General features: G+C 43.7%; 1 protein-coding gene across 3 annotated transcripts in view; it reads right to left on the bottom strand.

Moving 5' to 3' along the window:
* Positions 1-1,242: 1,242 nt before the first annotated feature.
* Cdk6 (cyclin dependent kinase 6) overlaps positions 1,243-27,567 on the bottom strand; it is a 186,924-nt gene continuing 160,599 nt past the window's right edge. For all 3 annotated transcript variants that reach the window (XM_076913068.1, XM_034518756.3, XM_076913067.1), the window contains 3 exons: positions 16,820-16,870; positions 12,335-12,470; positions 1,243-11,080 (listed from right to left, as the gene is read on the bottom strand). In XM_076913068.1, coding sequence (XP_076769183.1) covers positions 10,934-11,080; positions 12,335-12,470; positions 16,820-16,870 — 334 coding nt within the window. In that variant the 3' untranslated portion in view covers positions 1,243-10,933. The remainder of the gene's footprint in view (positions 11,081-12,334; positions 12,471-16,819; positions 16,871-27,567) is intronic.

The following is a 27,567-nucleotide window of genomic DNA, read 5'->3' as shown; positions in this document are numbered from 1 at the left end:
AGGAACAATTATGGGTCAGAGTTTTGACTGTGGGATGGCAACCCCATCCCTCCACTCTTTCTACTGGAGGTGGGCTCTACAGGTTCCCTCTCCCCACTGTAGGGCATTCTGTCTAAGTTTCCTGTCTTTGAATCCTGAGAGTACTAAATGCCAGTCCTGCCTTCTCTCTAATTGTGGCCTGTACACATCTGGAGTACTTGTCCCTGTAACTGGCAAATGTTGGTCTTTGAGTGTTCTCAAGCCTAATTTCTGCAAACCTTTTTGTTCCAGTGTGTATACATATGGAGGCTGGAGGTCAATGTTTGTGTCCCCTGCCATTGCTCCCCACTGTATCTCTGGGGACAGGGAGTGTCTCCCATTGAACTTGGCTCACTGACCGATCAGATGGTCTGTCTTTGCCTATTGGCAGCAGAATTACAGATGTGGTTGCAGATGATCCAAACTCATCCTTCAGGCCAGTGCTTTACTGACTGAACCTACCCACTCCTCAGTGAACTCCCCCCCACCCCCACACACACAACAGGGTTTCTCTGTGTAACCCTCCCTGGCTGTCTTGAAACTCTGTAGACCAGGCTGGTCTCGAACTCAGAAATCTGCCTGCCTTTGCCTCCCAAGTGCTGAGATTAAAGGTGTGTGCATGTGTGTATCAGGAGGTCACCAGGTGTCTCTCTGTGCCTTATTCCTATAAGGTAAGAGGTCTCTTGCTGTCCCAGAGCTCAACCTCTTACTTTCAGGCTGGTTGCCCACCAGATTCCCAGATCTACCTGTCTTCTGACATCCAACACTGGGGGCTAGGGTCACAGGTACAAGCAGCCATACTGAGTTTTTTGTTTTTAGTGTCAGTGCTGGGAGTTTTAATTTGGTGCCTAATAGCAGGTGCCCTTATCAGCTAAGTCATCCCTCAGCCTATGACACTACATTTCTATGAACCCCCTTTTTGTCTCTACCTTACTAGCTTGACGACACAAACCTTTTCCACAGTACCTTCTCTCAACCAGGTTTATTTTTTTCCTATGTGAAGCATTTAGCATAGTCACCGACTGGGCTCATCTGTTGAATGAGTTGTAAGCTCAGTGAGCTGCTCCTAAGAAAAACACAGCCTCTTGTTTTAAGAAGCCTAAGGCGCGCTATGCTAACACATGCTATAACGTAATATGTTACTGCAAAGTAGCCATTTAAGGAAAAGAGATGAACATCCAGCAGGGCAATCCATCTCTAAGGAAGGAGTCTGACACGGCTGTGTTGATTTGCTACCAACATTTTTATTGTAAGAAATACAAAAGGTATGGCAAACGGACAAACCATTCTCAGGTTTGGTTTCAACCAATTCGGCTGGCACACAAGTGAGTCCGATGGACAGTGACATTTGAACAATGGTTTTTTTTTTTTTTTTGAAAGGCAATGAATTCAACTACCAGACAATAAATACACAACTTTGCATTCTAGCACCCAGTTAAGACATCCAGTTTCCAAAGGAGTATTGATCCGTAACCCTCCGAATTTCCTGCCGGTCTCCTCCCCCGCCCTACGACATAGAATGAACACTGTAGGTCTCCCTATCTAGGAAAGTCCCATGTTAAGATACCCGAGGGAAACCAGGAGTCTCCCCTCACCTGAGTTGCCTTTAAAAATGGACATCTATGAAATAGCCCATGGCTAGAAGTGGTGGTCTCCGGATGATATCGACACAGCACAGACCGCTACCTCCCTATTCTTGTAAGTGGGAAGGGCTTGGAATAACTGATCACTATTTCCATCAGCTTCAAGGAACGGAGCGAAGGCCTTCAGCTCAGGGCTTTGGAGGGCAGCCTTTTATGTTTTCCCTCAGGAAGGCTGTGTGGAGTGACACAGGTCTACTTGGCTCATCCATTTGTTTGTTATACGTAACCTAGGTTGTTTTCCTGATGGCTAGTAACCGGGAAAGGTAGGGTTGCCAAGGAGATACGCCACATTCACCCTTGAATACAGCACGGGGTTCACAGACCCCTCAGAGAAAGGTCTTGGGGGATGGACCCGGCAGGCCAAACTGGTCACTCCATCCGGAGGGCACAGAGAAGAGCAGAAGCAACATCACACCGAGACTCCTGCCCACATGCTTTCAAGACTGTGTTCTGGGCAGTGATTTCCCACAGTGCTTCTTTGACCCGCTGAACCCAAAGCACCAAAACAGAGCATCCTGTAGCAGTATGAGCAAACGGAATGAGAGTAGTTATGCACCCGGAGGGAACGTGCACCCTGATGTCTGCACCGTGAAATCAAAATAGCAGAACAAGTCTCAAGTATGAAGAAGCACAGTGAAAGCAGAACCTGTAGATGGACAGCCTGCAGCAGCCTGGAATGTTTCTTTCTTTTTTTTTTTAAACCTGGGACTACAGCCAAAAACGAACGCTCTGCATAATGACTGGGTTGAAAGATCAGGATGTACAGAAATATGCTCGAGGGCATTTCTGACTGACATAGCAGGTATGTTCTGTGCCTGGCGTCAGGTATTATCTCTCGTTGACTATGGCTAGCCAAAGGCAAAGTGGGTGGGTGGGTGGGGGGCAGTGGCCAGGCCTAGACAGGCATACTTGGTGCTGAAAGTATTTCTCATCACACACTTGATGCCCAAATCTCAGCCAAGGAGGTGGGGAGCACCAAAGGGTCAGGGTAGTGAGAGGGAGCACCGTGGGGAAGGAAGAAAGATGCAGAAGTGGTAAGTACAGTGTGGGGATGCTGGACTCGTGGGGCTGGTTTACACAGCCTAGATTAGCATCTAATGTGTGGGACCTCTACAGATCTAGGACCATGATTTCAGTCCAGAAAAACAGTGAGTTCAGTGTCCAAATGAAGATTCCTTTTCACCTTTAAAAACATTTCCTATTCTAAGAATAAGCCAAACAAAAGCAGCCTACTGTGTACTACAGCTTTGCTGAAGCCTCTAGAAGCAAGTTTTAACAAGTCCCTATGGGAATACAGAAACAAAACACACCTTACAGTGAACACATACTTCTACACATCTAGAAGGGACAACCCTGTAACAGTCTCTCTCTCCTGCTTACGTGCGCCCTGGGTCGTGGCACTGAACCCGACACACTCTGCTTTTCTATGCCTAACACTTGCCATTAACCTTCAGCTCAGACCAGAAACAGCAGAAAGGCAACTGGCTTTTGGATTGTTGGGAACTCCTAGGTTTGATTACTTAGGATGGACTGCTTCCGTATACAGCAAAGTTGCCGGAAATCTGAAAATGGTGGTCAGGACGCCTCAAGGCATAAGCTGCTAGTTCCGTTCCTACAGAACACCCCTCACACTGCTCCCTCCTCCACAATTCCCTTTGTTCCCACTGCTGCACAGGACACCTACGGGGGCACTACAGTGCTTGGAGCAGCTCTTTTCACAGAACCAGACAGGAGGCTACACCCAGATGCCTTCTCTGCCTAGAATCCACTTTGCTGGCCACAGTCCCTTCATGAAGGCCACCTCCACATGCTACCTTAACATTTGCTGTAATTAATATCACACTATGCTAAAACATACCTCTTCTAGGAGCAACAGCTACCAAGTTCTGTTGCTTTGCCTCTTTTAATGTAACAACACACCTAGACACCAAAAGTATTACACCTAACCTACTGAAATCTAGCAGTCATCTTAAAGACTCACTTTAAGTAGCTTATTTGGGAATATCGCTGAAATTTTTGTTCAAGACCACGATAATAAATCCAAGTCCTAACATCTGCCTTTATTTGCACTTTCACAGGACTGGTGTGAGGCTTAGCAATAAATAATATACATGAATAATAATAGAAATAACTTATGTGAATGTGGAACTTGATAAAAAAAAAATTCCCCATCTGCTAAGTGCTGTTCCTATTATGCTATTAATTCCATGTGCTAAGACATCTATTACTGTTCATAGGAATATAATGAATAAAAGTAAAAACTGAAACATACATGAATATATTGTTGCAAATAGGACCAGAGTGGAAAGTCACCTGACTTAAGGGCTAATATCAAGAAATGAATTATTGCTGTGATCTATGTTAATTATCCAGAGACTGACGGTCAAACTCAGAGATGCTGGCGACCACAGGAATATTGCTGGTTAATACATGTTATTGCATTTCACAGAACTAAAGATTAGAAAACTTCAAGTAGAATGCAGGGTCCCCCGCTAGCCTTAGCTCACAACAGAATCTGGCTGGAACCCTGCCTGAGCTAGAAATGATAGAGCTAGGCGTAATTTCTGACCGTCAATGCTTGGGTATGTGTCCCCTTAAAAACAAAAAACCCTACACTTAACAGTCTAAAGTCATTATTTGTGTGACCTGATGATTCACACAAAAGCTCCCTCTAAATGGGGAAATCCTTGTTCTGTTCAAGGAATAATTTGCTCATTAAAGGAGACAAAACCAAGAAAGTAGAAAGTAAAGAATTACGTACTTTTGCCAACTGAAGTAGAGTTTTTCAAAACGAAACATTTTCAGGAGCAATTTTTTTCCCACCATGCACGTATCAGTAAAGTCAAAATTTCTACTTTAATCATACGTCTTAACCCCCCCCCCCCCCACACACACACCAAAAGCAAAGCTTTGAGTGAGAGACATCAGATACAGGGCTTGCAGAATAGCAACCCTCATCTCTTCACCGGAGCTAGCGAGCAAACTGTAATTATTGTCAATCAGAGGACAGCTATGCACTTCTCAGCACCTGGCTTCCTAAGGCACAAAAGATGGCTCTGAGATGCAGCAGGTCACTGGTCCTCCCACAACATCCTGCTGGGTCTGAGTCCCCTGCCCTGACATCCACTGGGCTGGCTCCGATGCCCAGCTCCCTGTCATTCATTCGGGGGTTGGGGGTGGGGTGGGGAGAGGAGATCAGGTTCTGGAGCTCTAGGATGGTGGCAGAGAGCATAGACCCAGGGTTTGGGGGCTTGGCCTTTTACTGAGGGGCTTAACCTGAGATCTGCTTCAGTGAGAGCAGAGGGTTGAAAGAACCGAAGATTTCTCAGTGCCTTGAGCACCTGGTCTGTGTAGATTTTTGATTCAGTGTAAATAACAGGCCTTATAGAAATAAGTGAAGTAAGACAGGTTGTGTGTGTGTGTGTGTGTTACTGGTAAGGAATAAACTGTACTGTCACTATTGGCTTAGGGGGCTGGGTCTCTGAGGAAAAACATATGAATTTAAAATGTAGTATAAAAGTGACTTTGAGAGTAGAAAACCCAAAACCTCATGTAGATTGCTTTCTAAGCTGTTATGTTCACATGTATATAAAACCTGAAATTTAGGAATTGGAATTTAAGAGTTTGCACTTGTAGTTTATATACATGTAGAGGTACCGGTTCTTTCGGTATTTGTAGAGCACCGGGGTTCTTTAGATAATGACATGCACACTCAATTTCTGATGCACTACTTCCTTTGCTCACTTGAGTTTAGAAATGCAACAGTGTCAAAAAGGTCACGGAGAGTGAGGGGTGAATCACAGCAGACAGGTCAAGGGCTGTGAGAGTTCCAACTGACCCTCCTCCCACCAAGGAGGAGGGAAGTTTTTAGTTGTATGTCCTAGAATTGCAGGTAGTTTGGGCCCATCAAAAAAAAAAAAAAAAAAAAAAAAAAAAAAAGTCCCTTAAGTAATTGTAAAGGCCTTCTTGCTTAAACGTCACTCTCAAGCATACCTCAGTCACTCAGATCCTAGCTAAAAAGCAAAGCATATAAGCTGCAGATGATGAAGGTTGTTAGTCATCTAGAGAAACATGCTAGGTGACAGTTCAAGATGTGCAGAAACAGTCACGAGTGATTCACTAGAATACCTCTTTAGTCTTGGTCAGGTTTAAAGTTTTCTCTGATGGCGCCACCTTGTGAAACACACTGGGATAAAGGAGGAAAACCCACATAAACTTTAGGGCACTGTGAATTTTAAAACTGACTTCTGCCCCAAACCAAACCAACCCAACTTCAAACTACCTTCCATCCCCACCATTTTAACTTGGAATTGCTGTAATAGTATTTGGTAGATGCTTAGGGGGTAAAAAAAAAAAAAAGCAATTTGGTACTTAGAAAAAAATGAAAAATTGAAAAAAAAAAAAAGATAAAATGGAACCTTCTCTCTTTCAGAAGACAGGAGGGCAAAAAGAATAGTTTTGGCTTATTTCCTTAGACAAGAACAACATAGCCAAAACCGAGTTACAGAGCTTGAGATAAGCAATCCTAGCTTGAGGAGGCAGGAGGCTGTAGGAGAGGCGGGAGGCTGTAGGTGCCAGCCCCACCCAGCCTGTACAACTGGACTGAGCCTGTCCATGGGAAGGAAGCTGGTGGGAGATGAAGGCGTTCTGTTCTCATGTATTTGAGGGACCACTATTACTCATCACCCCAGGACTTCCACCTTGTATTAGGCTTCGAGATCTTTCCCACTGTGGAGGATGAATGCACGAACACCTTCTTAATGATGTACATGGATGTAAAGATACATATGATAAAGGACTTTTTTTTTGTATAAGGCTTATAAGTTGTCCATTCTCAGATGCATGAGAGGCAAAGGCCTTTTAAACTTTTATTTTTTATAGTGGATATTCTTAGGCATACACACACACACACACACACACACACACACACACACACACACACACACACAGTGTAGCTTCAGATGCCTGCTTTCTTCCTATGAAATGAGGAAGGCGTTCCAGCGATTTTGTGCATCCCACAGAATTTGTGTATTTTGACATACTCAGTCCTTAAGTGCTGAATGACATAATTTTTCTTAGAATATACTTGCAAACGTGTATCATTAAAAATGTATGTAAAATTTAAAATAACCTTTGAATATACGGTTCCCTTTTTTTTTTTTGTAATTTTTAAAGATTCAGAAATTATACAATGTCTTTAATTTCACGTCACAAGAAAGCATGTATTCTTCTGATGGCTCTCAGTATGAGACGGGGAATTTTAATGTTATTCTTTCTTGGACTCTACTATATGACAAAAGTGTGCTTATCATACAAAATGGTCAGCTGGGCATGGTGGTGCATGCCTTTAGTCCTAGCAGGCAGATCTGTATGAGTTTGAGGGCAGCCTGGTGTTCCAGGATAGCCAGGGCTACAGAGAAAAACCCCATCTCAGGAAAAACGAAACAAAGCAAGACAAAAACAAAATCAGGTTTTCTTCAGAACAGCAGGTCTTTGGACAGAAGATTGAAACACATGTGATGTTTGAAAGCTGACATGATTTGACTCCCACAGTGACAATGGCTGTGACTGGCTTTAGTAGTCACAGCTGTTAAAGCAGCTATGGTTAATTAAAAAACAAGTTAGAGACAGACTTTAAAATTCAAAATGTTTGCTACTAACTCTTTCAAACAGGTTGGCTAGCATCCCATTTGCAGAGCTGACTGCACACTTTTCTATTCAAAGCGAAGTATTGTCTTTGAGATAGCAGCACCCAGTACATCCCGGAGTCTTCATTTTAACTTAGCATGGCCAAGTGGAGATTCTATTTTTAAGTGAGCTTCTGAGTTGTTTTTAGTAAATCATTTGGGGCTAAATTCAAGTCTACTGGTCAGAGAGTGGATCCTGAGAGAAAATTGTTAAAAGCTGGGGGCAGAAATGACCCAAAGCTAATTGAACAGTTTCTCCATTGCTTGAGGGCCTGTCTTCTTTAAAGAGGGACCAGGTAGGAGGCTGCAGGCCACTGGGTGCTCTCAGGTACTCAGGGACTGTGTTTCTAAGGTTGGCTGGTTAGGACTCCTCCCCACATGATAACCTGTGAGGTTAGGGGGTCTAACTGGAGAACCCACCTCATCTTCTTGAAGAGATTATTGTAACTCCAGCCAATCCTGTTAATGCCAGAGTCTCTGGAACCAAATCCGGAACAGAAGCTATTAGGCATATTCTTGCACTATTCCTACTGAAAGCTGCTTTAGCAGAACCTCGGGGCAGTAGAGTCTTCTCAGGGAATCACTGGTTAGATTCTGACAAAGACCTGTGAATGGATGAGGCCATACGAGGAGGAGCTGCACACAGTAAGCTCTTCCATCTACGACATGTTTCCCTGTGCTACTAAGGACCCCAAAGGCAAGTCTTCTTGTGTGAAAACTGGGTTTCAGAGGTGTGGGCCTGACGTACAGACATATCCAGAGAGCACCCATACGGACGAAGAGGTGGGGCAGATGTGAAGTCCAGAGAGGCTGGGGTGCCCTTTCTGCACCATCCTGGCACAATATGCCAAGCTCTAATACCAAAATGTTTATGATTTAAAAATACTACTCTAAGCTGGGAGGGGGGTAAGGTGGTAGCTCATGCCTTTAGTCCAAGCACACTTGAGACAGAGGCAAGTAGATCTCTGAGTTTGAGGCTATCCTGGTCTATAGAGCAAGGTCCAGGACAGCCAGGGCTAGGTAGAGAAACCCTGTCTAGAAAAGCCAAAATAAACAAAAAACCAAACCAACCACCCAACCAACCAACCAAACCCAAAAGGCAAACATACAAACACAAAGGCAAATCTAAAATCAATCTTCCACTGCCTTATCCCCCAAAGCACAAATACAACTAATTACTTAGATAAAACAGGCCTAAGACAGCTGACAAAAATGAAGTTAAACTCTACACTTAAAAACTCTAAAGAGATTCCAGTTTAGGATAGCTGTATTTTTCTTGAGCAAGCTAAGAAAAACAACTTTTTCTTTCTTACTTTCTTTTTCTTTTTCGCAAAAGCAAAACCCTCAGAATTATTTTCACTTAATCACATGGATGCTAATATAAAAGGGATTAGGCCTCCATGCAGTGAACTTTATGTTCGATTTCTAGGCCCCAGCAAAAATGTCTGTATTTTGGACCTTGTTCAATGACAAAGCAGAACTCACGGTCCGAGTGAGACCTAGAGTAGACCTTGTCCCAGAGGCTCCGGGTTGATTCTGTCTCAAGCTTTGACAGTGTTGAAAGCACAGCTGCAATGAGAGCATTCTCACACTCTAGCTTCTATTTTTTTAAAATTTTGCTTGAGAGAGAGAGAGAGAGAGAGAGAGAGAGAGAGAGAGAGAGAGAATATGAGAATCCTGTTTCTTGAGATACGGAATCAGAAGAATGTAATGTTAAAAAAAAAAAAAAAATTCCCAGACTCCAAATCCAAAGCTCTCAGGAAAGACATCTAATTCTTCTCCATACAAAACAATCACATGCATTATTCAGCTACAAAGAATACAGTAAGGCTCCATAATATATAAACACCATCTGAAGCCTAGCCTGCTGTGTGAAGCATCCGGCACTCTTTCAAAGGTCTACCCTGAAACATGATCTACTTTTTACTTATATGCGCTCAAACATGATTCAAAACTCAGCTAAACTTCCCCAAAGCTGCTGTCTATAGCTTCTATGGAATAGTGCCCACTCAGCACTAAGCCATGGATGATAAGGCAAAGTGGCACAAGATATAAAGGACTGAGAGAGAACAGTAAGGTACAGTTGTTTATAATGTCCAGGCTAGGCTGGCTCCACAGAAAGCAGGGCTGAGCACGAGACACCAGCAAAACCACCACATCCTGGGGGAATGGACAGAGAGATCACTTTAGAGAGTTATCTCTAAAAGAGAGAAAAAGACATTCCCTCAGACATAACTGACAGCATACACTATAAAAATATTAAACACTAAGTGACAGTTGGTAGCAATCTATGGTCACACGCAGAACAAGTACTCTACTCTGCCTAGGTGATCTCAGTGACAGCAGGTGGGAAGACTGTACTAAAAAGACGCAGGGGATCCTGTTAAGAGTTGCAGAATTGGAGCCATACACCCAAAGCCAGGCTATCTGCAAAGCATTCGGTGAAAGACGGTAAGCAGGCAAGCAGGTGTGGGATGGGGGCAGCCGCGCAGTCTGTCCTTAGCGAGGCAACGGCAGGAATATGGATTGGAAGTGCTGGTGATGAGAGGCTGGGCACTACACAAGTCAGCACGCGGCGGCGGACGTGCCAGGGTGGTAGGCGGAGGGACCTAAATGGTATTCCTGTCTCTAGTCAGAGCAGGAAACGATTCCCTAAAACAAAGAACAAAGTAACAAGAAATGCAAAGGAAATGATAACATTTCAAACCAGAAAATATAGGCGTTCTCTATCTTTAAAACCTATCTGAGGTACACTCACTCTTTAAATCTATTGCAAGTAATAAGATACTTCTAGCATCTTTCCCAACAGAAACAAGTACTTACTGTGACTCGGGACACATTAAGTTTACTTTCCAAAGAGTCAATAGAAGAATGTATGCCTTAAAAAGTCTCTTAAAAGATACTGGGGACCGCTCCCCCCATTTTTGTGACGTCTAAACCTCTATTGTTTACTGCTAGCAAAAGTTTTTGGACAGGAAGGCAACACTGAGGACTGAAGTTCACCTTCTTAACTGGACAAGACTCCATTGTGAATCACCTTTCACTGAACAAGCCCTCGTTACTAACAATCACCTCTACTCTTTAAAAATTTAATTATTCTTATTGTCTACAAAAAAAAGTAACACTTTTCGAGATCAGGGATCTGTCTCTCTCCCTCCCTCCCCGTCTCTCTTACACACACATACACAAACACACTCACAAGTACCAAAGCAGGCCCAGCAGCTGCAGGCAGATTACATCAGAACTCAACTGGGCCTGGACTCCCATCCCACACTGGCAGCATTCAAGGTTAGAAAACAAAATGGCAGCACAATTGGTCAGCAGCTTCTCTTCTTCTGGAAGTTTTCCAGGTTCTTGAAACAAACAGACAAACAAACAAGTGTACAAACGTAAAGCTGCAATCACTCTTGCATTGATCTCTGAACAGTAAACTAGGTGGTTTCCTTGGTGAGGCAGAGCCCACCCAGAAGCTGGCAGCTAGAAGGCCTGCAGCCAGCAATCTTCAACCGCTCTGCAAGGCTTGCTTAGGGGACTCGCAGCCAGCAATGCGTTCAGATGACGAGCTCGTGGCATCCCCGGGGAACCTCAGGCTGTGTTCAGCTCTGAGGTGCTCTGGCTGGATGACAGGTGAGAGTGCAGGTTGTCCTTGTATCTCTCCAGATCTTGGAAGTACGGGTGATTCAGGGCGCCGTAGGCGGATATCCTTTTAGCTGGATTAAATGTCAGGCATTTCTGCAATAAAGAGAACATCTGGTGTGAAACATATCACAGCAAATAAAGTGCGTGAACGCTGGACCTTGGGGGAAAGTCTTGGAGAAGGTAGCTAAAAATTTGTCCACAGTTCTGCTTGAGGAGCAAAGTCACCAGCACAACAGTGAACTAAATAAAAACACCACGGCAATAAATGCTGCTTCTGTAAAAATAATTAATCTGAGTATCAGATACCTGACTTAAAATTAACTTTTAGAATTACAACGCATTCGAGGATTGACTACTTCGGCAGGCTGGGAGGAGCATTCTGCCCTCCAAGCTGCCCTCGGCTATATAACTGGCCTAGGCCTCCGATCCTGTTTCTGCTTGCTTCCGTGAGAAAAACATGCCATGGGGCACTGCAGCCTCTCTGGCCTTGGCAGCAGGGTGAGATACACAGAGACACTTGGGTTTTGATAGACCTACAGTCTGAATCAAGAGTACAGGCTCTTAATTCAGGAGGTTAATAACAGACTTATTACTCAGGGGGCTCTGACTTCAAGAACAGTGCAGTAAGAAGGGCCTTCTATGTGCCCAAGAAAGGACATTATACACACCATCAACAACTAGGAGTTTGAGGTTCAAAATACAAAAATACTTATTTTAAAAAAAAAAAAACCAAAAAACAAAAAACTTCATTCCCACACATGTCTCTCTGTGTGGGAATGCGCACATGAACCCAGGTGCCCGTGGGGCCAAAAGAGTGTCTCTGAAGCTGAAGTTCCAGGCTGTTGTATGTTGCAGGTGCTGGGAACTGAATTTGGGTCCTCTGCAAAAATGATACATATTCTTGAGAACAGAGATACCCCTCCAGCTACAGATTCTTACTTTTAATGGAACATCTTATATGTGAATGGCACATAAAGTACTTATTCAATGAACCAATGACTACAAGTATTGTTACTTGGTTCTTCTGGGGGACATTTTTTTTTCTTTTCTTTTCTTTTTTGCAAAGACGTGACTAGCACGTTGCTTCAAGTGGCATGAAACTTTAAGCGAAGAAATGCATTTTGTTGTCAAGAAGCCTATGCCCAGGGAATCTGGAGTCTTGTAAAGCTGCGTCCAAATATGAATTCAAAATAAGAGCTGGGTTAGAAAGGCAGAATGAAAACCACCCGCTGGAAACAGAATCCACAGAAAAGAGTACAGTCCCCCATGTCATGTGCTTGAGGCATGTGATACTGTTTGTCATACAGTCTCAACGGGCACAAGCCAAAGGGCATCCCAGGAACTTACCAGAAGTAGGTCTTTGCCTAGTTCGTCAATATCTGTCACAAACTTCTCGATGGGTTGGGCAGATTTGGAATGAAAAGCCTGCCTGGGAAGGGCGACGTCCCTAGGCCAGTCTTCTTCCCCTGGGAGTCCAATGACGCTACAGAAGAACCAGATGTGAATGTAAACACTGGCAGTCACACGGAGACCTTCCTGACCAAATCTTAGAGCAGGCAAATGCTATGGGGCAGGCACATGGAGAACCTCACCTCGTGACAGAAACGACTTCTCAATTATCCTAATGCCACACTGCACAAACTCAGAGGACACTCCTAACTTCACTGACGGGAAGTAAGCGTCTGTCCCTGGCATCAGACACCCAGTGGAAGGGGTATATGTGAATGGCATTTGTGTAGCCAAGGGTAAGTCCTGGCTTAGTGATGGGGCAGAGCGCCCCCTGGTGTAAGTCCTGGTGTAGCGATGAGGGAGGGTCTGCTATTCTGAAGGACACTTGTCTGGATATGTCTTCACCTACACCGGAAGCTTTGCTTTGTGTTCTGAAACAACAGTTCTGTGAAGATGTGTTTTCACTAAGCTCATCCAGCACGGCTTGTGACGACACACATTACTTTGGCTAATTTTTTTTTTTAAAGAGTAATGTTCTAAACCATTACATAAGTTAGACTCAAAAATAAGGTTAAAAGGTATGTCAGGCCTGTTTTATGCAAGCACCCTGTAAAGGTATTCCAGAGTGAGAAACAGTCAATTAGAAAGAGTATCGTTTAGATTTCCCCTGACTACCATTCTGGGGTCAGAAATGCGGAGGAAACAGCGAGTCATAACAAGAGCACAGGCTTTGGAAACAGGCAGGCGTGCCTTACAATTCAGCACCTGCCCTTAATTGACAGGTAAGGACAAATTACACGACAACTGTGAGCTCTGGGGCCTTTAAGTATGTGACAACGATAATTTACGGCTACAATGAGGGTTGGCGGTAATTTATTGAAACTGCATATTACAGTTCCTGGTACACAGTACACGCAGCCAATATCCATTTTAATGGTAAGCAGGTGGCCCTATATAATTTCTCCAGATGTAGTATTATTTATAGGTGCTAAGTGTATTTGGACAGTGCACAGATTGAATAGCTCTGAGCTCAAAAAGACAAAACTCAGTTTAGTGGACAGCATCTATAGTAATTTTGATACTGATCCCAACAGTTTCAACCTCATTAGAAACGGTGCTGGCCTGAGTTAAGGTCCTGTTCAGCACTTCCTGTAGCGGAGGTCTAGAAGGTGTGGTCATAAACATCTTTAGGAAGGAAGGCGGTATCGCAGGAGCTACAGGGCTTTGTCACTGTTCCCCTCCCTCTACAGAGCCCAGGTCACAGACCTCCCTGGAGAGAGCAGCTTTGCCAGTGCACATGGCCCCTGGGTGTCGAGGCCAGACACTAACTGTGTCCCCATGGGACATCTGCAGAGAGTTACATTACTCAGGTGTACAAAGACTCATGGATACACTTCCTGGAATCCATGAGCAAAGTCATGATGTAGGCAAACATGTACGTGTGCTCGATAGTCAGGGCTATAGTGGGTAACGAAGGGGTGAAAATATCATCCTAACCACGAAAGGTAACGCAGGGGTGGGGCTTGGGAAGAATGGGATACAGCAGAGGAGGGGATGGATATTTATCACAGTTTGAATCGTCTGCCCTTTTAGACAAGGACCTCAGTACATCCTCATCATCTGCCCCTAGGAATGAATGATAATGATGCTGAGAACTTAAATCACTTTATTGACAGCATCTTCTCTTTTGAGATAGTGTTTCACTAGGTATCCCAGGCTGGTCTCAAACTCACAATCCTCCTGTCTCAGACTCCTGAGTGTTATTAGTAGCTCTGAACATACACTTATAGATTTGAAATCTTATGAATAACCAGTCAGAAGCCAAACACTTTCAGGGAAACAGTCTGTCTGATATGTAAAAACATATTAACTACACATAATGCATGGTTACATACATAATACATACAAACAAATAAAACTTAGAGCCTATAGTCTTCTCCAATCCTCTAAAAAGCTGTGAGAGACACACAGGTCAGGTGTGCCACCTCACTGCAGGGATGGACGGACAGAATGAGGAAGAACATCTATCCAGGTCACACACCCAGGTCGAATGCTGTGTGGTCAGCCTCGGTTCTCCTTACTCCATGCCCAGCATTGGTAACTGTGATACCGCTCTTAGAAAATGCTCTAAATGTTGTGGCCTACCACCACTGCTTTACTTCTGAAGTACTCGATGTTCTCTAAAAGTAGATGGCTCAGTGGTTAAGAGCACTGATGCTCTTCCAAAGGTCCTGAGTTCAATTCCCAGCACCACATGGTGGCTCACAACCATCTGTAATGTGATCTGATGCCCTCTTCTGGTGTGTCTGACAACAAACTACAGTGCACTCATATACATAAAATAAATACATCTTTTTTTTTTTTTAAAAGTAAGTACAAGTCTGTCTACAGCTTACCTTATTAAGAGTATGAGACTATGTCCTTTAAAAAAAAAAGTCAGCTTCCTGTCCAGTAAGGACTGTCACGAGCCTTAATGAAACCATGACAGGTTCATTAGAAAAAGCTTTCACCATAATTCACTGTTTGGACAGTTGGACAGAAACTCTAAACATTGATTGTTTACATTGGGAAGACTGACAGGGCACAGAATCTATAAATGGTGTGGTGGAAATAATTATTTAAGTAGTTTAGCAGTGACACTAGGGAGCAGCATTGTCCTTTTTCTGTTGAGAGCACTGTTCAGAGAAATGAAGCAAAGCCAGAAACCATGGATGCAATCTAAAGGCACCAAACATACAAGGCTTTCCAGCTGCTTCTCTGCTAGCTATGTGGGAGCGCCAGGCCTTGGCCAAAAGTCAAGCAGGCTTTCCCACGGGATAAGCAAAATGTCCCTTCTGTCCTACCGCATTGACTTTGTGGCCTGCTGGTGCATGTACAGGTCCCCAGACTGTGCTGGAGGTGGCTAGAAATCCCACGAGGTATAAGGAAGGGAGGGAAGGCAACTGTCTCCAGGGCCCAGAGAGATCATGCCACCAAGATCACCTTTCCTTTCAATGGGGGAATACTAGAACATTTATGTTTCTGGGGTCCCTCTTGAAGAACACATGCATAAGGGACATGTTCCACTGTCTCAGAGAAAAATACAAGTCCAGTGGTTAGCGACAGGAACTTGCCATGTATAGGCAGGCTAACGAAAGAGCTCAGTGGAGGAAGTGTCCATTTTACAGGATTGTCAGGAGATGAGGTATGGGAAGTCCCTAGACCAGACCAGACCAAAATAACAAAATAAACTACCTCCCCAATATACAAATCAAAGCCAGAGAGTGTTCTTTCCGTTTTGAAGCACTGGGAACAGATTCCAGTTCCTGAAAGAACCTCAATGTTGGGGTGAATTCCAGGTTTGAAGCAATCACATTTAAATAGGTGACTCTGTAGAGGCACTATTTGGGAAATGGGTAGAGGGGATGGGTCTTACAGATTTCAAATTCCATAAAAAGCACTTGAGATTGATAAAAGTGTTACTGGCGGTAATTTTTAGTCAGGACCCTATCTCTTTCCATTTTCCCTCTCTTGGCAAAAGCACACATCCAAAAAAGGATGCCACACAGCATGGCTCATGAGAAGAGAGGCCCCAGTTACATTCTAGTGACATGAAAGCATGCACATCTTCACATGCACAAACACGTAGGTTTTGCAAATCACCGGAGAGCGATGGAGCAAACAACCAGAAGCAATGAGTGAGCCAGAGAAGAGAGTGCACGGAGAAACTGGAGTCCCTTCTACTGCCCAGGAGAAAAAGTTAAAGAAGAAAAGGGGTTAAGTCAGCAAGTATGAGCTGGGCATGGTGCAGTAAACCCACTCTAGGGCACTTCGTCTGACTTCCTCTCATGCAGTCACTCAGCCACAGACCAGGATGAGAACTCAGACTTCATTCCTGATTTTGGTGTTCTGGGGTGGGGTGGGGTGTGTGTGTGGGGGGGGGAGATGTGAGTGGCTAGCATTCTGTCCTCGGCTGTGGAACGCAAAGCAAAACCAACAGGAATGATCAGGGATTCCCAACGGCAACAGAGTATCTATCTGGACAGGCTGGGGTCCTAAGCCACCAAGTGTCCCATCTCTTACGAGTGGTAAATTTGACGTGACCACAAGCAGACAACACATCTGCACCACAGAGCGGATGCTCAGAGCTCAGCCAAGCATGGAGAAGCAGCAAAGAGTCACCCAGGCAACAGGCAACACGAAAGCATTCAGGGAACACAGCATGGAGGCTATGCATCATGACAAGCCCCGTGTAACACAGCTCTTCTACCTTGTCCTCACTCGTCACACAACTAGTCAGATTGCCTTCACCAGCAGCTTGGAGCAAGAAAGATAAGAGAAGAACATCAGAGGAAAGCCACTGCAAATGCTGTATGTGATGGACGACTATAAAGTATTACTTACTCCAAGATTTTCCCGAGTTGATCCACGTCCGAGCTTCCTCGAAAAAGAGGCCTGCAAGAATAAAGAGAACATCTTCAAACCAGGCATTTCCTGAAAGTACATTCCAATTATCTGGCGTTACCACTGCTCAGCAGAAAGCAAAATGGTCGTTGCTGAGGAGTGAGGGAGGAGTGTGATCATCCCTCTCTGGTCCAGGGAGGTTTTCCATGTGCTTCCCCAGCAGCAGGGCCTCTCCTGTTTGCTGTGCTGTCTGACGGTCAGAACTGTATCTCCTGTCTGCAGCCATTGCAGTGACAAAGCTCCCACGCTCTGTCGACAGGCCCAGGTTTTAGAGTTCAGCGTAACTTTGCAATAAGGTGGAGCCCATCTCGGTCTGAGCCTTCCACTAAAGGTATGTGAGAGTCCTGAAGCTACCCCCAGAGTGCCTTTCACACCCAGGGCACTTCCTTGCAGACCTCTGTCTTATCTGCCCTGGATCCTAGAGCATGCAGCCTCTGCTTCCTCTCTCTTACTGCTACAGTTGCTGACGGTCATGTGTTCAGAGGCAACTGTGCCCTCTTCTGAACTCAGAGCCAGAAACCATTTCACTGGCAGTGAAATAAGCTCCCTTTGTGACATTTCTGGTGTTTTCCCAAGTAGACCAAATAGTCCTTTGAGGGTGGGGATATCTGTAGGTTTCCCCATAAGTCTTGTCCTAATACTTTTCTCCAATTGACGCACAGTCATTACTATTATTATTATTTTACATCTGTTGTACACAAGTAAATCTTTCTCAACGCTTTGGTGAATGGCATGAACAGCTATTTTGTCTTTTTTTAATTTTTGTATATTTTTGAGTCAGAGCCTCTCCCCAAAGCCTGCTCTTGCCTGGAGTTCATTATGTGGACTCAAGGTAACCTCACATGCTCAGATTCCCTAGTGCCAGACCACTATAACTGGCTCTATTAATATTAATCTACTTAAAATATTTATGATTATCATAAAGAATTATATTCCATATTATATTATATTATATGTAAGTTATATAAAGTGTGCAAGTGTTGATGGCAACAAATCCAGGCCAAACATTTAAGAGTGCACACTCCATTACCAAGGCTGCTACCTTACCAGCCCTTAAATGGGTCTCAAAATAGTGAAGTAAAAAAGTGATGCTCGGAGCAGCGAGCAGAGCATCTCACATTATGTCCTCATTTTCATTACAAATGTTCTCTGCAGCTAACCACCCCCCCCCCCCCCCGCGAGAAGCAGCAGCATGGGGCTCTGGGAGGGGGTATTTCGGAGTCCTGCCATTTCACAAGCTTGTGCCTTGGGAGCCTATCTATAATCAGACTGCTCTCTGAATGTCTCCAAGCCTGTAAATTCTTGTTTAACTTCAACAAGAAACAAAGCAACTCACTCACTAACACTCACTCCCAGCTGCTATGGTTTGAATGTGGGTGTCAGGCAACCCTGGGAAGGGGTAGAGGGAATGGGACTGGTGCTCTAAGAGGAGGAGAAATGTGTCCTGTCCCTTCTTCTGCCTTGTGAGGAGGCAGCAAGAAGCTGGCGTTTGCAGGCAGATCATCTTCACTAGACACGGGACCTGCTGGCATCTTCACCCTAGGTGTCTCAGCTTCAAGCACAGAGCACAGTAAAGTCCTGGGGTTTATAAAATACTGCCCAGTGTAAGGGTAGTATTACAATAATCAAACAGACTAAGAAAATGATTCTTTGGATCCTTAAGTCACCCCTATTGGACCCAATTTTTTTGTTCATATTTAATTTTTATTGTCCAAGGTACCAAATACACATTTTTAAAAAATTTTTTTCTTGCTTAATATCAGAGTAAATTATGAAATTACAAAGGCAAAGTCTAAACGACTTTATGAGGATTAAGAATACATAATTGACACCTGTTTAGTAAACACATGTTTTGAATGGCTTGTGTATGTCAGGGGTGCCAGGTCAACTAGGTTTATACACAGAGAGGAAGGAGTACCAGTGATCTTGATGAGTTAGTTAAGTGACTGTGTTAGCTGCATCACCTCTCATGAAAATGTTTGGCCACAGAAGCTGGTAAGGAATTACTGTTGAGTATTACAGAACTGTTTAGCATCATACTCTGGCAAGCAAATAGGCTGTCTTGAATGACGCTTCTCCTAGGCAAGGGCCTAAAGCACGTCTATCTCTTGTTCCGGGGTGTGTGTCTTGTCTATTCAGGCAGCTTCGATAGAATCTCATAAATCAGGGAAGGGCACAGAAACAACAGCAATGGACTCCTCTCGGTTTGGGAGGATGGGTCAGGTGAGAGCCCAACTTCCTGCTTTATAAAATGACAAGTCTGCCTTCTTGCTTCCTTGAGACCCAGAGGAAAGAGAAGGCATCTCTCTGACCTATGTGTGTGGGGTCCATCTCCTAACCTAACGGCCTACCCTGAAGGTTAAGATGTTTTCAATATGCAGGTTTTGGGGGAGGGTGGATCCGTACTGGTTATGGAAACTCAGACCCCTGAGTTTTTTACTCTCTTCTATCCTGGCGAAGTATTCTATGATATTCTAGGAAAAAAAATGCCCATTTTACTGCTGGGTGTTCCAGCAGAGGGCACCCAGGCCCGATATCCTGCTATCGTATTATCTTTATTTAACGGCTGGATTTGGTCTACAGGATGAACTGTGCTCTGCCATCTTTGAATTAGCCCTTGCTTCCTTTAGTGACAAGTGCAACAAGCAGGGCTTCAGTGACAGCTCCTGTTCTGTGAACACCCAGGATGATGTCCTTTGTGGAGACAGAAATCTCTCTGATGCAGCAATTCAGGGTACCAGAATGAGTGAGTGTCATCACTTTGGATAACATGACCCTGAACTCTGTCATTTGGCTTGGCAGAAGATATGGTTTGGCTGGAGTTACACAGAGCCGCTGAGCTGTGTCAGATGCCTGTAAAATGGTTTACTGGAATGCAGATACATAGTTGACAGACAATGGAACAGGTACATGATGGAGGGAAGAGGCTAAGAAGCTAACTATAAATGTGAAGGAAATGTTAGACCAACCTAGTTTCTAGAAGAGAATTCTCAATAGTCCACGTGAGCTGGTTAACATCTACAGGAGGCCATCTGTGCACATGAGGAGAATGATGGGTAACAAGAATAAATGCTTGCATCATTCTGGAATCTTGATGTGCAGCAGAGGGACATGGAGAGAGGTGAGGGAGCTATAGGACCTCAGGACACAGTCTCTGATGCTCTCATGTTTAAAAAGATCTCAGAGGTTAGTCTGTGACTTCTGAGGAGGGACGCGGGCTGACTGTAGTCACTGAATAATCTTCCCCTTTGCTGTGTTAGACATCCTCAAATGACATGCTTGAGGTCATGTTAAGCATGTTTAAACAGCATGTTTTCCACAAGTTCGAACGCATGCGCGTGTGCACTGAACTCAGAACTTGTTACCACGCTCTCCACAACCCTCTGTGTTATCTCTGTGTCCAGCCTCAAGGAATAGAGACTTTAGAGCATGTTTTTTGGTTTAATGTCGCCCCCTAGGTGACATTTTATAGTTGTGGAAATGGCTCAACTGACTGACGGGGGCCAGGGTGAGGGTGGGAGAAATGAGCTGACGTGGCTGGGTCTTTATTACCCATATAGACCTGAGCTGGGAGAGGGACGCATACAGCCGAAGGAACAGATAAATAGAATGACAGAAAGAAGTAAAGGGGGCAAGGTAGAGACGAACCAGATGAGTCCCATATAGCCTCAAACTCTATTTCACCACATGGCCTGAGGAAGCCTGTGTGTTCCAGAATTCCAAAGGAACCTTAGTGCGGTCCTATATGAAGAACGAGGATGGACAGGAATGTTTAATGGACAAAGGCACAAAAGAGAAAAAACTGGTGTATTGTCCCCCCATTGGGAAAGGGCCCGCAAAGCAAAACTGGTTTACCTCGTTTTCCATCCACTCTCTGGGTCACAGACCTACTAATTCTTTTTAAATAAATTATTTAAAGATAAAATCAGAAATAGAGACACCCTGTTGAAAGAAGCAAGTCTGAAGGCTACTTTTTAAAATTTCAAAGATACTTCTTCTGCACACACATTTTTTTTTCCTGGTTTAGTAATACAATACAAAAATAGCTACTTCCTAAGATTAGCATATAAAGAGAAATCACTTTTTGTTACATAGGGCATTACCAAAGATTGTGAGTTTCACACATTATATTATCATCATCACAAACTACGACTACTTTATACGGCTTTCCGATAGTGTGAGCATGCTTTTATACAACAGTGCCATGCCCTTCTGCTAAAGACACCTGCTGGCTCTAACCTTCACAAGGCCTGTGCCTAGTCTTCAATCTGCCTTTCCTATCACCCAGCTAAAGATCCTTCTTTTGCTTTCTAAGACTCATCTCTACTCACGTCTTTTCTGGAAATTGAGTATTACTCATTTTAATGACTACTGTGAATAATAATTTTAGCTTATTTCCAAGTTTTTTAAATGTTAGATATTCCATTTTATATCTTGTAACAGTTAATGAGAAGATGAAACTTTTAAAAACTATATTAACTTACTACTTATTTATTTAGGATGTGTGTACATGAGTGTCACAGTGCATGTCTGGAGGTCAGAGGTCAGCTTTTAGGAGATGGCTCTGTCCTCCCCTTGTGCAGGTGCAGGAAACCAAACTAAAGTGGTCAGGTTTGGCAATAGTCACTAAGCTATCTTTGACAGCTTTAAAATCCTTTATGAAAGAAGTACATTTCACTTGTATAGCTAAATATGTTTCCTAATATAGGAGAGTATTACAAAATTCAATGGCAAAATTGTGTTCCTTTTGAAGTATAGTATAGTAAACCAGCTGTCTGTTCAATGCCATCTATGGTACCGCCATGTCAAAGCAAGCACACCTTTTTGGTGTTTATTGGCAAGGATTTGCCTCAAGTCTCTCTTGAAATCTTCTCTACATGTCTTTCTTTTTGTTAACACACACACACACACACACACACACACACACACACACACACACACACACACTTTTTGGAATTAAACTCAAGGCCTCACAAGCGCTAGGCAAGCAATCTACCACTGTGCTACGTTCCCAGACTCATGTTTAAAGGATGTTTGCTTACTGGAGAAAAGACTGGTATGGACTGTTCTGGAAACACCCAACTCAACTATTTCTCTCCAAATGACTTTAGGAAAGTCCCTTGGCTTGTTTTATTCGTAGTTGACTCATCTGTGAATAGAGATAATAACACCTACTTCATAGGATCCTCTAAGTGATACTTTATCATATACTACAATGGCCAGCTTCAAAACGGATCTAGAAGTGGTACACACACACACACACACACACACACACACACACACACGGTAGGCACATATCTAAAACATCTATAAATAAAGTCCCACACAGACACACACACACTTTTCTTGCTCCTGGTCAATATTATACTGGATGATAAAGTACTTCAGATGGTGACTATGCAGGGGAGGAGGCTGGGTGTGATGGCACACTACTGTAACTCCAGCACTCAAGGTCGAGGCCAGGCCAGGTCATGTATGTTAGAGAAAAAAAAAAAAAATCAAGAAAAAACTTACACATACCCACATAATGAGCTCGCATATCATATTTAAGACTAGCAGTCCTTTATGAGGGTTACTATATATTTATTACATATTAAAGGTCTTACAACTAATCAAGGAAAGGGAATTTTATCAGGGAGGAATGCTGATTTTTCTAAGGGGAGCGAGTTCTTCAGGGTCAAATTACAAGGGGGGCCAACTTTCAGATTAACGTCTTTGAAAACAAACAAGTAAATAAAAGGCACAGATCCGGAACCTTGGTGAACAGTGGGGTGTTTCCTAGTACAAGAGTGTACACCGACATACCTGTTACAGAAAGGAAGCGGTTGATGTGAAAGGGAGATGAAAGATTTCATTATAAATACGTTCATTGTACCAACAAGGCACGGAAGCCAGGGGTCACCCTATAGAACACCTCTGTAACCTGCATTTGAACTGTGGCTTTACTTCAGCTGTTGCCTTCCCTTGGTGGGTTGGATTTCCCCTGCCCATATAGTGACCTCTCAAAAAATGTTATCTTACTATTTTATACTTGCTCTACACTCCCTTCTAGAGTTATTATCTAAGGAAATGAACTTATCACTTTATAATTACCAGCTATTCAAATCAACAGATTCAACAGAAAAGTCAATTAACCGATTTGTTTACTAAACTCGAAGCGAGTGATCACCCACGTAGCACTAACTGGCAGGTAGATATAAACACCCTTGCTATGAAAATCCCCAATATTTAAAATTACAGAGCATTATGTATGTTCTTTATATAGAGCGCATTTAGAGGGACTGAAGATGAGGTTTGGTGGTATGTGCTGCTCTCACAGAGGACTTGGGTTTGGTTCCCAATATATACATTAGGTGCTCACAGTTGCCTGTAAACACTAGTTCCAGGGAATCTGATCTCTATGGTTTCCTGCACACACAATGGTGCACATATAAACACACACACACACACACACACACACACACACACACACACACACACACAGAGTAAATTAAACAATAGTATTTAGAATCCAAGTAAGTTATTTGAACTATACTATTAATTTGTACATATAATACATTTATTAAAATGTGAACATTTATCTATGAACACACTAATTTACCACAAGGATCTCTGCTCCCATTGGAAAGAAGATAAAGAAATGCATGGTTACTTGGAGACGTCTCTGTCACGTTTCTGATGAAGCCCCACACTTGGTGCAATTGCTTAATATTTACTAAATAGGTGGGCGTGGCCTGATTAGCCCTCTTTCTCGGATGGAAATTAATATACCCGAGGAAACAGCTTAGGGAGTGGGTAGGATGCTCTCCGTGATGTCAACGGACAGTGAAATAGAATACTGGCTTAGAGAGATTCATTTGGCCACGGTTTGCAAGTGGGGCTAAGAGTAGGCCAAGGAGTAGGACTGCCAGATTGGAGCACAGGAGACAAGAAGGGCCTAAGTGGGTAGGATGAGGCAGTGTGAAGAAATGAGAGATGCTTGGTGCAAGGTGATCTGAAGAAAGACTGAACGTGACCTGAGAGAAGCAGCAAGGTTGTACCCTTCAAAATGACAAAGGAGTGTGTGTATGTGTGTGTTTGCTTGAGTATGCCTCTGAAGTGAAGCGAAGTGCCTGCGAAGATCAGAAGAGGGCATGGAATCCTCTGGAGTTGGAGTTATACTTGGTTGTAGGTCACCAGGTGGGGGTGCTGGGAACTGAACTCAGGTCCTTTGCCAGAGCAGTCCATGTTATTAGGCCATGAAATCATCTCTCGAGCCACCAGGAGAATTAACTTTAGACATATCTTTTATAATTAAAATGTACAGAACAGTTAACTAAAATCGAAGAGAGAGTATTGTGAAAAAGAAGAAGCAGGCTTAGTTAGGTGTAGACCCTATAGAACTGACAGTGCGCACGAGTGCTCAGAGAACAGCATTTCCTAATCAGCAAAAGTAGCAACAGTGTAAATGTTCACCATTTGATGACTACAACAAGAACAAACTGCCGTATGTTGGAGTATCGTTTCATCACAGAAATGATGAAGAACATAATGGCAGGTAACGTATAAAGCTATTATGTTGGGTAAAAGCATCCAGTCTCTAATGAACAGATATAGTTCTGGGTCTATTTACACATACATAGATCTATGAACCTGTAAGATAGAGTTGTCATTGTCTAGAACTGAGGTTCACTGGGTACGTACAATGTCTCTGAAAAGTTCATATGCTACCTCTGAAAAGGTGCAAATCCTACCTTCAAAGTGATGGCCAGAAAGTAAGACCTTTGGTTGTGAGGTGGACCATGACTGGTGCTAGCTAGTGTCCTTAGAGAAGTTCTTCAAGGACCCTCACCATGTTGTCTTGTAAAAGATGCTGAGAAGGCAGTCCAGAAGGAAGTGACCCCCACTGGGCATGGGATCTTCTGGATCCTTATCTTGTACTTCCTCAATCCTCCCAACTCTAAGAAATGAATTCTGTTGTTTATAACCCAAGTCTTTACATTTGTTACAGGAGCTTTAGCTGTGGGAGACAGACCTTGAATGGGTACTGAGTTTCTCTCTGGGTGATGGAAATATTCTGAAATTCAGTGTGGGGATGGCTGAACACCCCAGTGGTCCCAATAAATACTATTGAGATGAGACAGTTTATGCTAGTGGACTGTTTAATGTGTAACACCGACCAGTTAAAAAAATTAAGAAATTAATAGAGGTAACAAATATTACAGACTCATGGCAGAAAACTATCTTAGGCCTAAATAGAAGAGAAACTTAAGCACACGGTAGTAAACTAGTAAAAGACACATATTTTACCACAATCAAAGCACTCACCCGCTAACACAAGCCCTGAATAATGTAATAATATGGTGAATCTCTACCATCAGAAATACCATTCATTCAGGATTAAATAATAAAATAAACCCCTGCCCCCCAAAAGGCACTGCTGCTCCCTGTCAAGCACCAAGCTCCCTGCTCCTGTGCCTGTCCGTCTTTGTATTACTTGCTGACTCCTGTTTTTACACAATCCACAAGCCTTAGGGCTAGCTTTTTACAGGTGCCTGTGTCTACAGCCTTTAACACACAGTTCTCTCTCCACAGATGAACTCACACAGAATGGTGGCTGTTCATCCCTTAAAGGCTTCCCCTTCTCTCCCATCAACTGCAGTTCCCTGTTTCCAACTCTGCTCTCTTGGTTGTTCAAGTTCACACACTCAAGTGTGAACATGTGTACTTGCATAAATACGCACATACCAATGGAAACTACACAGAGAAACTTAAACCAATTTTATGCCTGCACGACGTACTAGATAACATCTGCCTGGAAACAGTGAGTATTTAAGAACTGGGGCTCATTCGCAATTACTATCCTAACTCAGAATCTTTGCAAGAGCAACTAGAGATGTAGCAGGAAGGCATGCAGGGTGGAACTGTGCCTTGGTGCTGAGCTCACACAGGCAGGATGGGGTGCCTGGAAGACAAAGGGAGAGAAGCTTGAAGTTGAAAAAGACACAGCAAAGTCTGAAGAATTAGAGAGGGAGTGGAGGAGAAAGAGGCATCGGAGGCAAAGCAGCTCAGGAGGGAGGAGAGCCTCCTAATAAAAAGAAAGGAAGGAGGCAGAGATGGGGAAACAGTCCACGAGGGAGGGAGGTGCCACTCACAGGGAGGCGCGTGCTGGCATCTCTGTACTGAGGAACGCTGTGAGTTCAGTGATTGCCATAAAAACAAATGGCTGAATGAAACTTGTTCTTGGTACCAGATGTGGGTAACTTACTGTCTGCAAAGGGCTCGCATGTACTGGGGTATGAGTCAGGTGCTGATGGGAGAGGCGGATGAACAGGGGCACACTCAAGTGGGTACCCTGTTATTTTTGATTCCAGAGTTGAGAATTAAAATTAAACCAGAGATCACTAAACAACATGATCTTTTTTTAGCCTATCTAAAGACCAGGGAATCATTAAGAAAAAACGTCATCAGCAATGATTCTCATGGACTTCCTATGCATAGATGCCTAGAACTGGGCTAAACCGAGCAAAGACCACTGAGTGCACCTAGGCATGTGAAGGAGGTTTTTCCCTTCCAGCTGACTTCTGTAGCAGGATACTTATTCTGCTACATTGTATTCACAGTGGAGCTCAGTGATTAGGCAGTAGAAGAGGAGGTGGAGCTGGGAGAAGAGAGGAAGGGGAGGAGAGAAAGACAGGAAGGTGAAGGGAGAAATCGAGGAAGGGGAGGAGGAGAAGGAGGCTATCAGCCATGGAGAACCACAGATGGGTCGAAAGCTGTCCTGGGTAGCAACTTCTGTCAAAAGGTTAGATATTGGGTAACAACTCTAATTGTGTGGGCATCTTGTTGATTGAGCAGTTCTAAATATATAAATCCTTTAGATAACCATTAAGCTTTAACAATCTTATTTCTACCAGGTAACTCGAGGATGGCAGATACTGTCTGAGGTTCAGCAGAGCTTTGTGGATGCAGCATGGTGGACTGGCATAGCCACCCCCAACGATGGTGTCTCGTGGGTACCAGGGCTTGCGTATCTAGCGAGCCGGAGTCCCAGTCAGAGCCAAGGAGCAGCGGGAATATGGTGGCTGCCCGGGAACAAGCCGGATGGGGCGGGCACAGTTTTCTAAATATCTCCCCCTACAGACTTCAAAGGAATACACAAGTGTATCCGCCCAATGAAGACATACTAATCTACTAAAGGAAAAATCACACTCTGGGAAGGGAAATACAGCTTCTGAAACCACCTCTTGGTCTGGAGAGATGGCTTAGTGGCTTGCTGCCAAGTCTGACAATACAAGTTTGGTCCCTAGGTCCTACATGGTGGAAGGAGAGAGCCGAGTCCCAAAAGCTGTCTTCTGACCTACCTATACATGCCACGGAAATGTGTACATGCACACGTACAGTTAAATAAAGCTAACAAGTCACTTGGTTTTCCTAATCTTTGAATCCAGGGGACTTGTTCTTTAATACAGTATTTTTTCATTTGTTTGTTTTTGTTTTTGCCACAGCCTGCCTCAGTGGGCGTGATCACCACTGTACTCAAAACAAAGCCATCCTTTTGCAAAAACTGCATAGTGACCAATAGCAGCAAATGACACGTTCCCAGAGTTGAAGCCTTAAATACTGTGAAAATAATCCCTAGGAATTTCTGAAAGAGTCTGATAATTGGAGTGTCTTATTATTATTGTTGTTGTTGCTATTATTATTAA

This window comes from Arvicanthis niloticus, chromosome 15 (genome assembly GCF_011762505.2).
Source record: "Arvicanthis niloticus isolate mArvNil1 chromosome 15, mArvNil1.pat.X, whole genome shotgun sequence".
Classification (NCBI taxonomy): domain Eukaryota; kingdom Metazoa; phylum Chordata; class Mammalia; order Rodentia; family Muridae; genus Arvicanthis; species Arvicanthis niloticus.
Note: the sequence above shows the minus strand (reverse complement) of the source record. Positions and strands in the feature narration are given on the sequence as shown.